The following is a 14,892-nucleotide window of genomic DNA, read 5'->3' as shown; positions in this document are numbered from 1 at the left end:
TTTCTCTTTTTTACCAGGCAAGGATTTAAATTCTCAAATCTGTGATGGAACTGTTGGGTGATAAAGAATTTTCCCTTCTGAACAGCATGTCATCCATGGCAGTACATCTTCCTGTGTTTTCTGATGACTACACCAGTTTTGTGCAGTGTGAATCACCTTCTGCTAATGTTAAATAAACAGGAAACACAACTGTTCTTTTGTGAAGAATAATGTATATTAAGTTCTCAAAGAAAATGTCTGAATTCAAAAGCGGACCACAGAGCGTTACCACCACATATAGTCATAATTAATTTATTAGCACTGGTTTTGAAACAAATGTAGTCATGTACTTAAACACAGTTTAATTCATATTTATTTCTAAATTTGATATATTACTGTATATTACATAATGCACTGCATATCCAGTAAATAAATAGTAAAACCAAGGTGCAGATTAAGGTTGCAAGGTCAATTTTAGGTTATCAGGAAGGCCAAAATCACATTAGCAGTATAAGGACAGCAAGTTGTAAATGACTAATATTAAACAGTCATTCTATCATTGCTATATGCATGCTAGTACAAATGATCCCTCTGAGAATTGCATACAGTTGTCTAGAAAAGGAAACAGTTCTTCCCTTACATTACAACTTTATGATCTTTCATTTCTTACCTTTCAGGCCTGATCCTGCAGTCCCTACTCAGCAAAACTTCCAACCTCTCTCAGATTAGTTTTGTACTTTTTCTTTAAGCTACATAAAGCCCATTGGCTCTCTCAAAGCATCTGAAAACTAAATAACTAGAGTCTAATTTCTAAAAATTTAGAAATTCTGAAAATACTGGTAACAGAAAATAATGTCATTGCATACAGACCTAAGTGTACTAGAGCCAAATCCAAGATCAGATCTAGACAGAGGCCTTGGGAACTGTCAGGACAGCAAGGTTGGCATCTGGTGAGTTAGGCACTTTCCTGATTAGGCAGTCACTTTTAGGATCACAGTTTTGAATGTAGACATATTCAGTCTCCTTAAATAATGTTTTGAGCATCTGCATCCTCTTTTTGGATCTGGCCTTTTTTTATACTTGAATACATGATGTATCACATGAACATTATGCAAAGACAATAAGAGAAGTGACCCTAAAGTAAAACAAAATGATAATACATGATTTCACAGCTATGTCTAGAAGAAGCTGTTGGTTTTTTCTGTGCTTGGGTTAGGCACAGTTGTTTTAACAGCTTTTAACACTGTATCCCATTTACTATTCTTGTGCTCTAACTGCCTTTTCCTAAATTTGTGCTGAAATAAATCATTGCCGTCTTCATCCTCAGCTTCTGACACTATTTCCATTTTCTGGATAATCAATTTAATGAGGTCATGTTGCTTTTCCAACAATGTTGATATATCTTTGAGCCTAAAAAAAATAATAAAAAAATGCATACATCAGGTTTTGTCATTTGATTTCAAAGGACATTTAACTCATTAAAATTACAAAGACCTGACAGTGCTTAACTTTACCCTTCTGACAGTATTTAACTTAACCCTTCTGCTAACAAAGACTATTGTCTGGAATATATTTAATTCTTCAAGTTGTGGTAGGTACTTCTCTACGTTTCAGGAAATAGAATTAAAGAATAAGCTGCTGGTTCTTGAGAAAAGTAACTTATTATATAGTTAAGGTAGAAGCAACTTCACTCTCAGAATAAAATTGTTGCCAGTTCTATCAAAAGTTTTACCTATTGATCTATTTTCTTGTCTGGCAAGAAAAAAGAGCCAAAGTTGCAATGGCAATTAAGCATCTACAAACATTTAGTGAAATTCAAAACTATTTTTTACAGCATATGAGGAATACTGATGAGGCACTGACTGATCTCTTTCAAAGGGCTATCCGAAGTGCAATTGATGCAAATAAATAGTTAACCTAAGTTAGCATCACACATACAGAACTCAGTATCTGTTATCTTTCAAGAAAGAATGAAATGTTTCTTGAAAATGTGTCTATAAAGTGTCTTCATAAAACTACCAAACAAGCATTTTGAAAATCTAACTTTCAGAATGTCTAGACTGACAAAATTACAGCATTAAATCTACATTGTGATTGAAAAGGTTCTCTGTGAATCGAACTATGTTTGTAATATTGGTTCTACTTGTTTTTACATCAATAAAATAATGCAACAAATACCTGTATTTCTGTTTCAGAACTTCCAGTTCTAATGTTGTATCAGGGCTCTGTGCGTATGTGGTAGAGTCTTCACACCCAAAGCAATACTGGAACACACTCTAAACAAAACATGGAACCAAACTGAAATAAGTATTATAGTCTGAAAACAGATTAAAATTCACAAATAGGTGAATGGAAGATTTCCACACAGTGCTCATGTTAAAAAGAGTTTCTGTTATGATGGGGCTTTTTACATATTAAAACATTTATTTTGCAATATTTTTTTTATCAGAAAATTTAGTCTACCAACAACAGTTGAAATGAAATGTAAAAAAAAAAAAAAAAGAAGAAATGCCAAAAGGGAGTCATTCTGTTTTTTATCTGAACATCTTCTGTAGCTTGTCTTGCTTAATACAGTTACAGATCACTGAGTTTTCAAACACTAATTATATCTGAATATGGCTTCACTCAAAATGATTTATCATTTTCACTGACCTTAATCAACGTTTAATCACAATTCCGTTGATGTTAGTTAATGATTGAGTCTTAGTAATGCAGTGTTCCTAGCAATCTGTGTACAAAGTCAATCATACCTCATTTTGGTAAGAATTCTTCTGTCTAATATTCACCATCTTACCATAAATCCACAGTATCTTGGCCTGTTGGGATATACAGTGATTGATTCCTGGTCCACCCGACTTAAGAACCAAAATGGTAGCTTCTTCTCTAAGTTGGTGTGAAGATTAACCTAAATGTAGTTTTGCATTTAAAATGAGTTATATTCTCTTAAAATAAACACACATTATCATGTGAAAATAACCATCATGTCATTATATTCAAATCTCTAGTTCTAGTCCACACTGCAAACAATGGTGTAATATTTGAACAGTCCAGCCCAGACACTGAAACTACACAGTTAAAGCAGTATAGCAGTATTATCTTAGCAGAATTAATTACTCCACACAGATGCACACACTTATAACAAATGAGACTTCAGGAAAGCAGAATGAATTTGGTGTCCTTTTGATTTTTGTGTATCTTAACCTTCTTTCCACTGCATAAGTTTTTTACTAAAAGACAACTCTCCAATTTCAAGCATTGCATTTACTGATTTTGAGATTCTGTTCTTGGAACAGCTCAGAATTCATTGAATTGACTCTTGAAAAATTCCTTAAAAATGCATTTGCTTGTACATGTCCTTTATAATGACTCATATGATTGATAAAGAGATAAAGATGCCATGTTCACCAGTTTGCTTTACACAGATACTAAGGTATTAATTAGAAATGCTGATGACAAATCAGCTAATTATCTAAATGCTGTTCTAACAATATCTGCTTCCAATACTTGGGTTTTCAATGGTATGTTACTTACCTGCATTGCAATCCTTTTGAGTGCAGCATATTTTTGTACTTCAGCAATATCCCCAACAGCCAAACCAATCTAGAAATATCAACATTTCATTATCTACTTTTTCACAGTCTGTAATTTCAACTGTATTTCTCATTCACATTTAAATAAAAAATAGAAAATCTAACATTCAAATTAGCTTTTTCCCTTGAATTTAGGAATATTTTTGGCATATTTGCAAAATACATATCAAGATATGTAGAAAGCATTTTTAATGACACCTCTTAAAATAAGAGGCACTTAATAAGGCACTAAAGAGCTACTTCAAAGAGCTGTTAAGAATAACGTCCCTTCCTTTTGATTCTTCATTACTGCTGCAATGTTAAGTGTGGCAGTGCTAAATATCTTTAAAAAAATGGAATTGTTTGATTTTTATTGCTCAGCTCATATAAAAATTTTATTTCCTAAAAAAAAATTATGTTCAATGGAATATTGCTAAAGATATATTACCTGTTTTCCCCCTTTCTCATCATTATCATGTTTTCTGATTCTTTTTATTCAGGTCAGGCTCGTTAGTCAGTTCCAACACTACTGCTGATTACTGATTTCTGTGCAATGAAGATCTGAGTTTGGGTTTGCTTTTTTTTTTTTTTTAAATTATTGTTAGTGCTAGGTTTTGATACAACAAGGGGTTGAGCAAAAATCATTGTTCCCCAATTTTCTTTATATAGACCTCAGAATAATACATTGCAGCTGCAATTCAAATTCCATCACAATTACTACCTAAAGATATACAAGATAACCTTGCAAGAGTAAATTGTGTTAAAATACTCAGAATAGTAAACTGGATGGAAAACAAGTGCAGAGAAAGGCGACCTTTTAATATGTTATGAAAATATCAATTTATTAAATAACGAATGAATGTCACTTACTACAGTAATTCTATATGCTAAATATAAAAACCTGCATATAAACCTATGCTTAACCACTTTTTATATTATTAAGTAAATTACTTACTAGCAAGTTCATAAGAAGGATTGGAATAAGCAAGGTAAATATAATGAGAACTGTGTAACTTAGGAATGGATATGGTAATTCACTGCTTAGTAAAGGATCCAGGAAAGCATCATGGTAATTAATGTCTCCCAGCATCATTGCAAATGTCTTCATTACAGAAAGCAGAGGTGTGCTATATGTTTGCTGCAAAAAGAAGAAATATCAAAGTCAAGAAAAAAACTAAACTGATGAAATTTGTAAATAATGTCTTGAGACACTTTAGTCAAAGGTAATATTTATAATGATAAAAAATCAACTATGTGATCCAACTAACCTGTGAACCCAAAAGGACAAAGAAACTCAGTCCAAAGGCCAATATCAGGAAAAAGAAAACCACAGCTATCCGAATCAAAGTCCTCAAAATTTCCCAGAACATCACAACATAGATGCCATAGTTTTCAAATCTATGCAACAAGTAAACAGAAAAGACATAGAATCAGTCACAGAATTGTTTAGCTTGGAACAGACTTTTAAGATAATCAGCTCCAACCATTAATCTAGCACTGCCAAGTCCACCCCTAAATCGTTAAATACTGAAGTTAGAGTCCCTTGCAGTTATTTACATAAGGTAGTAAGTAATGCTGATTTTCATCTGTGAAAAGAGACATTTTGCCTCTCTGAGACATTCTGAGATGGCACAAACCGGTTGTACTTTCACATCCAAAAGAGTGGAAGTAATCCTACTTACATCAACCCTAAACGGCATAATCTTGTATTTTAAAGCACCAGAGCAGTTTTCAAGATATTATTTTTCATGGATAACATTTATTCTCTCCATAGCCATAGGCAGTACAATATTATACCACTCTTTCACTCAGAATAACAGCATTAGGAAAATACCCAACTTTTTTTTCTGCTTCTAGAAGCAGGTAAGTGACCAGAACAAAGAACAACTGGCATTATAATCCATCTATCAGGGAGATGCCTGATTTAAAAGATTTTGCTTCTTACAAAGTAAGAACTTACTACATACATGTAGTTTTCATATAATACAAAGTATGAAAAATAAGCAAACAAAAATAAATGCATTGTTTGCAGAGAGAAGAGGAGTAGCGTACTTTTAAGACACCTGTGTTTCCAACAACGGTGTGTCACATGGCAAGCCTCTCCCATTCTTGACCAAGCAGAGGCACTACCATAAAGGTATTCTCTTTGACCTTAACTCTGTTTACAAACCTTGCCCTTAAACATCCCTATTACAGTAAAATGATCCTGAAATTACTCAGCAAATGCTGTGTTTGTCTGTCTGCAAGACTTCACGGGAGTGATTAGTGCATATATACAATAAGAATCAGAAGAATATTTATGCAGTGTTATCACATGGAGTCCTGCTCGGGCGCATTTTTATTTGTCTTAAGCACTACACCCACACTACTTTTTCCTTCCACCTAGCTTTCCTGCTGTTTATAACTCTTGGACACTATTGTACCAGTGACAACATTAGAATAATGAATGTCAGTAAAAACACCTAATGTCAATTGAAGAAACAGTATCATCCATTATAATTCTCTTATAGGACACAATGGTATAGAGAAGTGGGGTGTGCCATTTAATATGTAAAACGGTAAAGGAATTTACCTTCTCACAGGTATTACTTATAAAAACTGACTTCCTTATGCCTCCTGTAGTTCATATCCTTCTGATTTTGCTTTTTTTTTTTTTAAAGTCAAAGTCTATACAGTACAATGAAAGATGATTTTAGAAAGATAAATTCATGGCTTTGCTTAACTAACATTAAATACTAGTATTTCTTTAGTTGTCAGAACATATGCTGGGATGCTCTACATGAAAAACACTGAAATTTCCTTATAGTTTCATTAGGTTAAAAAATTCCTATGGTCCTAATCTGGAAACTTGTATAGCATGAAAAAAATAATACAAAATGGGACTATCAAACTTGGTCAGTCACTGTTTAGGATATGTAAAATATCTGAAAGTATTGGAAGTATTTTATTGTAAAGGAGATAAATAATTTTTACCGTTGAAGGTAAAGCAAGAAGTTCATCCAAGACAAGTATACAGCAATTGCTCCACATTCCCACTGTAAATGAGCTGGTGTATTAATAAATAAAGAAGACACAAAAATTATGCTTGTAGTATAAATTGTCCAGTCCAGTAGATTGGAGTAATCCAACAAATATTTCAATTTCTAGGATTTAAGAGAGACAGATACATATTTACAAATCATGCATCATTAAAGGACTGAATTCAATGCACTACTTAAATAACCTTCTTGCTTTTAATCTTGCATAAATTGGCATTTCCCTTCTAATTAGGGAAAAAACAGATTTAGTTCAATATCATACAAACAGCCATGCAAACACACTGAGTAATGTTATTTCTCTATGTACTTACCTGCTGAATCAGTTGAAATATTTCTTTGCAGATTCCCAATAAACTCATAATTAAAACTAAACACATACACACCCTTGTAAAGTATGAGTCCTGAAACAAAAATCAGAACACAAACCAAATTAAAAACCATTAAATGAATGTTCATTTCAGCTCTACCTATTACACATACATTATATTAGCAAGTTAAGAAACTCTCTTAGCTTCCCTCATATAAACGTATTACTATCTAAATTCTGGTTTACTAGTATTTATTGTGCAATTCATGTTATGTGTATTGTATTTAAGCAATTCAAAACAAGTATGAAAGTTTGAGAATTGCCACGATAAATAGTTGGGAACTGAAATTGCAATATCTATGCCATATGTTCACTGTTCTATGTTCTAGAACAAGCAGCAGTCACAAGTATTGAGGTCATGTTACTGAGAACACAGCTGCGATGGGCAGGGCACGTCTCCAGGATGAAGGACCACCGCCTCCCTAAGATCTTGCTTTATGGTGAACTTGCCACTGGCTGCTGCATGAGAGGAGCCCCGAAGAAAAGATACAAGGACTCCCTGAAACAACATCTCAGCCTTGGCCATACTGATCATCATAACCGGTTTACTCTCAAATTGGGAGGCCTGGAGACATACCATCTATAACGCTGCTGCTTCCTTTGAGAAAGCACGCAGGATCACTCTTGAGGAGAAAAGACAATGCAGAAAGAATCGTGTCTTGCAGAATATACCACCTAAGGAGTCTTTCTGCTGTGCCTTTTGCAATTGGATGTGTCTATCTCGTATTGGCCTTTTTAGCCACCAGAGTGCTTGTAACAAATGTGGATAGAGCCTTTCCCAAATCTGTTCTCCATAACTTCACTATTAGATTGTAGTCTCTGGAAGGGCTGTAGAAGTCTTTGGAGAAATTGGAGGTCCTGACATCCGTATGTGGCTGCTCCGTTTGATGTTTCACTTTACAACTGGTGTAGGCAAAGACAACTTTGTTGTGAAAAGCTTTCTATTGGTATGGATTACAATAGTGGATTTCATCTTAATAAATAACCTGTAGAGTTAATTCCCCACCTGAGGGGTTTATTAACTCATAGGCAGACCACAAATTCATGGCACTCACTTTTCAGTGGTGCTGGAATACACTCAGCCCCTGCCCCATTGCAATGTCCCTCTTTAACCTGAGTTAGGAGTACAGAATCCCATTCTGCAACGCTGCGCTCCCTGTAGAGCTGGCATTCCCCACTACATTGCTATTACTGGGTCATTAGGACACTGTCTCCTCCAGTGCATGGCATTTCATATACACTGCTACTGCTCTAGTCTCTCGGGCAGCAACTTCACAGCTTCCGTTCAGTTCACTGCTTCTCCACCAGCTGGCACCATTCCTCGTTGGAGCTATGCTTCTTCCACCCAGTCTGATGATTCAAGGACCTGAGTTAGTCGGAGCTATTCCTCTGTCTGTTGCATGCAGCTCCTTTTATTCTCCTATCTTCCACCAGGAAGATGAGTGAGTTAATGGAGCATGAATGCTTGGATTTCTGCTACTTCTGGCTTCTGAATCTTCAAGAATCCCAAATATACTGGACTGGGCTGGGCTGCATATGTGGTTCTCCAGATTTTTTCATATATCAGGATATCCTCATGAACCTTTTATATCCCTTGAGTTTACTTTATTTCATATTTCTACTAGCATATCCTTTTTGAGTTCCTGTTTCAGTTTCAGGTTTTTTCTCTCATTTAATCCTTTTTCCTCAAAATTAAACAAATACTCACTTCAGGGAACAAGCTGAAGTAACCATGTACCAGATGTAAATTTTTCAGAACAGATTAAAAATAAGAAATTAGAACTGCAAATTATCTTAGAAGTTGCTGCTGAATGTTAAAAAATATACACTTTAATTCTTTTCCTTAGAGTTGCTAGATCATAATCTAGAAATTATTTAAATAATCACAACTTTTTGCTATAAAAATCCTAAAAATATTGTGACTAGTAAGAAAAGTACCTCATATTCTAATGGTCTTGCTTCATAGAGCTCTGTTCCATTCAAAGGTCTTCCTGGCTGTATGTGAGTGACCAGAAGAGTCAGTGGGATGAGACCAAGAGAATATACGCCTAAATTCATTAGATGTGCTCGAAACCCATAGGCCATCCTTGAAAGTGAGAATATTAAAGTTACAACACTTAACCAATTTAGAAGAGCATGCATTCAAATGTTAGCAGTCAACAATGTCTTCAAGATGAAGAAATAAACATTTCTTGAAATGTCCCTTCGTGATGAATGTATTCATCGAGGTTTGTGTGGACAGAAGTGTATTTGCCATTCTGAAATGTTGTTCCTTTCCTTTTTACCTTGGCAATCCTTTTATACATTTTTGCAATAAAGAGGAAACAAAGATAGTAGTTGTCTTTGCTGTAAATATCAAAGAATCTTTACTAAATGCTAAGCTACATTTTATACGATAATCATCAGCATATTCTAAACATGCTTATGAGAGGTTTATGGAAAAGGCATTTGCTCAGACAACACTAGAAGTATGTACATCTTAATAAACAACTCTCAGGAACAATAGTCTTTATCCTGACATGCAGCATTATATTTTATGCATATTAAAGTAGACCCACCATTTCATAAGCAAATATTCTTTACACACAGGATGACTGAGTAGCTCCATGCGGTTGTGTCGTACCATGGCCTACAAAAACAAGAAAAGGGAAGGATCAAATTTAACTCATCTAGGTAAGTAAAGAGCTTACAAAACTGGCTAGGCCACCTTCTTAATATTAACCTAATGAAAAGTAAAATATCTGTGACATAGTGCAAAGTTCTTTTTTTTTATGCACTCTGGCCCAAAGCTATCTTGCCTTCTCTCCCTGCTAAAGCATTCAGCTTCTCTGTTGCTGCTGTTTTAGTTATACCTGTGACTAATCTTTATTAGTTACATTTAATGAGAATTAATATTAAGTACTAATTAATACATTAATATTTATTACTAAATATTTATTATTAGACAGGATACCAACTCTGTCAACAGGAAGACCAAAAATAAGCATATAAGTCAGAAAGCTTGTTCTGGTAACATTTTCTGACAAAGAATGAGAGAGAAGACTGGCAATGTGAAAGAACAGCAAAATTTGCTCTAGGCACATAAAGTATTTTGCAATTAGCATACGAAAAAATCAGTTTTGTGAGGTTTTCAATGCCTTACATTCCAATGCATGGTCACACTATGAGTATGTTTTTCTTTGATGTACTACCTGCACATATAGCATGTTCTCTTGATACATTCATAGTTCAAATAAACTAAGAATTTTTATTTAAACCTAATAGAAGTTTTATTTATTATTATTTAGACCATAAGAACTCTGGCCCATATTTTATTCCAACATACTTAAAATATACAGAGTTATGGGGCTTTGGAGAAGAAATATTATGATGAAATATTCAAACCTCTTGATTATATCTAAAACAAGGCAGCAGGGAATGATGCCAGTAAAATGAGAACTTACATTTAAAGTGATAAGTGGTTCATAGATAATATTTTCATCATCCTTTGGTTTCTTGTTAAGTGTCAAGGGACACTGAAGATATCTGAAGTTGTATTCAATCTGTGTAATACACATACACCAGCATTTAGATGTGATGCAAATGATAATCTAAGACTGAGATAATTTTCTTAATATAAAAAAGGCTATCCTTTAGAGAACAAAAGGCACATTGTGTCAAAGTAGTTAGAATAGTTATGCTTAGTCATTGTTAACTACTCTGCCAGGGAACACATGCTGTCAAGACATACATATGTGACTGTAAAGATGTTTAAACAAACAGCCATTTTAAACTGTAAAAGGAAAAGTGCAAATTTCTTCCTAAAATGTTGCAGTTTTAAATGTCATTCTCAAAACTCTGATTTGTTTTAATGCCGACTGTGAAGAAAAGTTTGTATTTAAAGGTTATATGGCTTTGATAACACAATGTAAAGAAAATGTACAATAGCAGAAAATTTGCAAGTTTCTGTTAATGATGTGGACACAATCCAATATAATAATGGATAAGGTTGTTTTCAATATGGTTTCAGAGGTAACATAACTGTAAAACATTCATGCCTCCTTGCCATTGTGAAAACAACCTACTGCTTAAGATTTTGGACAAGAATTTATGAAAAAAGAAACACGTTGGACTTAAATTATTGATGACAATGTACTAGTTGTGATAGGCATGCTTTTGATATGCATAAATAGACATTATGTCTTCTTTCACCACTATTTTGAAATACCCATAACCTCTGATACTCAGCTTGATTGCAAGAATTATCAGAGTAAAGATAAAGTTTATGCATTGCAGCAGTTTCATGTTATACTTGTTAAAATGCACAAGCATGAAGATTACAGAACTGAACTTCAAAGCCATTTACAGCCCAAAGGATAACATATGATCAGTCACCCATGTTTTCTGTTAAGATCTGATATTAATCCAAAAGTGCATCTCAGCCACATAAACTTGACGTATACATTGAAGTATACATACTGTATACTTTCACAGATTTTTTCATTCACTTACATAGAAGTCTCGACTTGTCTTTTCCTCTGAAGACTCAATTATGCAGTTGTCCAACACCAGCTTCACAGATGAACAGCAAAGGGAATTAAGGTGATATAGATAATGTTCAACAGAAAGAATGTGTTTGGACCAAAAGAAAATTACCTTCAAATACAACAGTCATCCAACAGAAGTGATGATTCAGTCAGATTTTTATGATGTATGTTTTGATGACATAAAACTCCATAGTTTACATGCAGGAGTTAAATATAAACTGTGCAGTTTACAAGGCTACATGCTAGTTTACAAGTATAAAGTGTGAAGTGTTTATGAATATACCAAATCACTTGCTATTTTAATAAAAAGCACTTTGTAGTGTTATTTAGCAGTTAGCTGATGACATTCATCACATTTATACTCCTTTATATACTACCTTTATACTCTTATAACTCCATTGAACTCAAGAAGCTAAGAACTTTTCTAATACAGAAGAAATTAAACCGGACAAACTTAAACTATCACTAAAATACAATTAAAAAAATTTGTGATTTTATATTGCTTCTATTTTATAATAGTACATGTTCCTGAGAACAGCATCAGAAAAACAAGGGCAAATGATGCAATATAACTAATTTCATGTTATTTCATGCAGTCATTTCTTTAATATGGGCAGAAGACTCACTTTAAATGAATCAGGAAGATACTCAACCATTTCCAGCAAAGGACACTTATTGGCACTGGAATAGTGAGAGAATGTCACAACAGCTTCTTCCCACCTGCAAAAAGTATTTTAGGCATTGGAAAATGAATGAATTTCTTGTATTTTAAATTAACTACTTTTAGATTTTTTGAGTTTTATTTAAGATATTATCTTGAAAATCATAATATATAAACATTTTATATACTATTTAATGGAAAATTAGCAGTTTAGGGAGTAACTCAGTAACATTCTGGATGCTTCTCTAAGAATGATTGACATTAAATTCTGTTATCAAATAAATAAAAATGTTTCAAGTATGCTAAGACCTTCTAAAAAATACAAAACTGGAACTATTGCTGGAATCTTGGGTTACAAGATTAGGCAAGTGACAATAAATACAGTGAGATAATTGTAGTTTTCCTGCAACTCTTACCAAAAGGTGTGATCAGTGGTGCAATACTTTATTCCTCAAGTGAGACTTCACTATATTGTAACATAAAATATTCTAAACTGCAGTTGAACTGCCACATTTTTAAATACTTGCAACACTTAATTTTAAATTACATCTCTTGAATGGTATCAGTTGTACTCACATTCTGACTAAAATTCTATAGGTATTGAAGCATTATGTGAAAGGCCAAAATTCTATCTAATGGCTTCTACGTGTTTTTCTAACAGAGAATACAAATACTCAGTGTAATATGATAAACAACATGCCACAGATCTGATGTTCATTAAAATTATGCCATTTTTTATCTGCGCTCATTAGAACAGAACATAACCTCTGGAATTTTAAAATATGTACTCAGTTTTACTTACTAAACTACTGGTTTTCAGAACTTAATCTCAGTTTAAAAAAAAAAAGGCAAAACGATAAATCAAAACACACTGGAAAATAAATTCAGCATTTTCTGTATACATTACCTTTTGTGCAAAATGACAGCAGACACTACATCTTTTCTCCTGTTGTGTATTGCTTCATGGAAAAAAGTAGCTAGTGCTTTGTTGAACAGAATTTTCGCACCGTAGTCAAGAAGTAACCTTACTGCTTTTGCATGTCCTTCTCGTGCAGCCAGGTGCAAAGCTGTGTTCTGTGAAGACAAGCAGTACAGCAGTGCATGAATAGTTAAAACAAAAGTACATTTCAGTGCTCTCCCGCATTGAACATCTGCATGCTCTTTTCTCAGCTGGAAGTCCTGAATACTTTTACTAGCAACATAAAAGATAAGAATATTGTCAGAGATTCTCATAGAGATTATAGACATGTTTTTTATTTTATGGCTACAGCTACAGTAATGTGAAATCTGAAGAGGAAACTTGCTGTTAGGTAAGAAAAGCCAACTCATGAATATCTTTTAGTTTTGCAACTAACAAACTGCATGTCACAAATAGGTAAAATTGATGGTATCTTTAGATACAGAACACTCGCATTTAATAACCAGAAAGAGAAGCACAGAAGAGAAGTTATATCCAGGTGTGCTTATACAAACAAATCTGCAAGAAAATCTGTGGGCACTTTTATTAATGGTATTTGAATAAAAGAAAGGCAACGAGTACTTTAGGAATTAAGTCAAACTGAAACTGACATTTGAGAGCCTTCTGAATGCACCCGGATTTTTCGGAGGGAAATTAAGGACTAAGCATTTGTTTCTCATTAATTTATAGGCAAAATTTGTTGCTAATCTAGTGATTCTAAGTGTTTTAACACCAGCTCTCAGAGAAATTAGCAGCAGCTTCTGTGTTTGAAATTGAATAGTTCTCTAAAATGACCACCCTATGTTTTCTGATGGGGAGCTGTTAGGCAGGTTCATATAAGAGGCCTCCAACCCAGGAAGTGGATTCTGTCTTGATCCAATAGACACTGTATGTGTCCAAACTTCAGAGCAAGATAGATGCTGTATTTATTGGATATTACTGTGCAGAGCAGATGGATTTCAAACAATATATTAAAGAGCTATAGCTGATATCGGATTTTTTCAAATCTGTATAAGTTCTTTAAATTTAAATTACCGATGTTTGCTACATTGCTAAAATATTCTTGCAACGTAAAGGGGGCAAGAGGCACATGTCTAATATACTCAGTATTTTATGTTTTCTGTTAGGCTGTATGCATCTTTTCTGTCTCCCACTTAAAATAATCAGATAGCAATATCAGCAATCATATATTTATCCACGAAATTAACTTTCAGAGTGGTGAAATACAAAGGCGCTATGTTTGCTACAGGAAATGAAATTTACACATGTAATGCACCTTAAATTTACACATGTAAAGCTACAAATATCATACCATTGACATTTGTTCTAGAAGTAATAGCAGACACGAAACAAATAATGTTATGTGAACACATACCCCTTCTTCATCCACTCTGTCAGTACACTTCACATTAGTATCCAAAATGATCTGCATTGTGCGAGTGTATCCTCCGAAGGCAGCATGGTGCAGGGCTGTCCAGCCTTTATAATCACTTACATGTAATGGTATAAAATCAGAAATTATAAACATGTACATTGGAACAGGACTCTCAGCTTTTAGTTCCTGGATTCACAGTTGTGAGCCTGGGAGCTTTTTGGAGCTGCCAATGACCTGAGGATCTTTGACTCGGAAGCAGGACTTACAGTGCAAGGCAGAATGCCTTGAACCACCAATCCTAAGAAACCCTACTCAAGACTGAAAGTGAAGCTGAAACGATTGTAGTATTTCCAAAGCAACATTTTTTCCATGAAAAGGTTCAATATTCTTCTCTAAGTTGGATTTAGAGAAACCTCAGT

The 14,892-nt window shown here is 34.0% G+C and overlaps 1 protein-coding gene across 1 annotated transcript in view; it reads right to left on the bottom strand.

Moving 5' to 3' along the window:
* Window positions 1-275: 275 nt before the first annotated feature.
* TRPA1 (transient receptor potential cation channel subfamily A member 1) overlaps window positions 276-14,892 on the bottom strand; it is a 32,035-nt gene continuing 17,418 nt past the window's right edge. Inside the window, exons 13-27 of the mRNA XM_064650991.1 lie at window positions 14,474-14,588; window positions 13,048-13,214; window positions 12,106-12,199; window positions 11,445-11,504; window positions 10,397-10,495; window positions 9,512-9,582; window positions 8,892-9,039; window positions 6,898-6,987; window positions 6,522-6,691; window positions 4,817-4,946; window positions 4,504-4,686; window positions 3,511-3,579; window positions 2,774-2,884; window positions 2,158-2,255; window positions 276-1,389 (exon numbers count right to left, since the gene is read on the bottom strand). Of these exons, the coding sequence (XP_064507061.1) occupies window positions 1,158-1,389; window positions 2,158-2,255; window positions 2,774-2,884; window positions 3,511-3,579; window positions 4,504-4,686; window positions 4,817-4,946; window positions 6,522-6,691; window positions 6,898-6,987; window positions 8,892-9,039; window positions 9,512-9,582; window positions 10,397-10,495; window positions 11,445-11,504; window positions 12,106-12,199; window positions 13,048-13,214; window positions 14,474-14,588 (1,837 nt within the window). The 3' untranslated portion in view covers window positions 276-1,157. The remainder of the gene's footprint in view (window positions 1,390-2,157; window positions 2,256-2,773; window positions 2,885-3,510; window positions 3,580-4,503; window positions 4,687-4,816; window positions 4,947-6,521; window positions 6,692-6,897; window positions 6,988-8,891; window positions 9,040-9,511; window positions 9,583-10,396; window positions 10,496-11,444; window positions 11,505-12,105; window positions 12,200-13,047; window positions 13,215-14,473; window positions 14,589-14,892) is intronic.

This window comes from Pseudopipra pipra, chromosome 1 (assembly GCF_036250125.1).
Source record: "Pseudopipra pipra isolate bDixPip1 chromosome 1, bDixPip1.hap1, whole genome shotgun sequence".
Lineage (NCBI taxonomy): Eukaryota > Metazoa > Chordata > Aves > Passeriformes > Pipridae > Pseudopipra > Pseudopipra pipra.
Note: the sequence above shows the minus strand (reverse complement) of the source record. Positions and strands in the feature narration are given on the sequence as shown.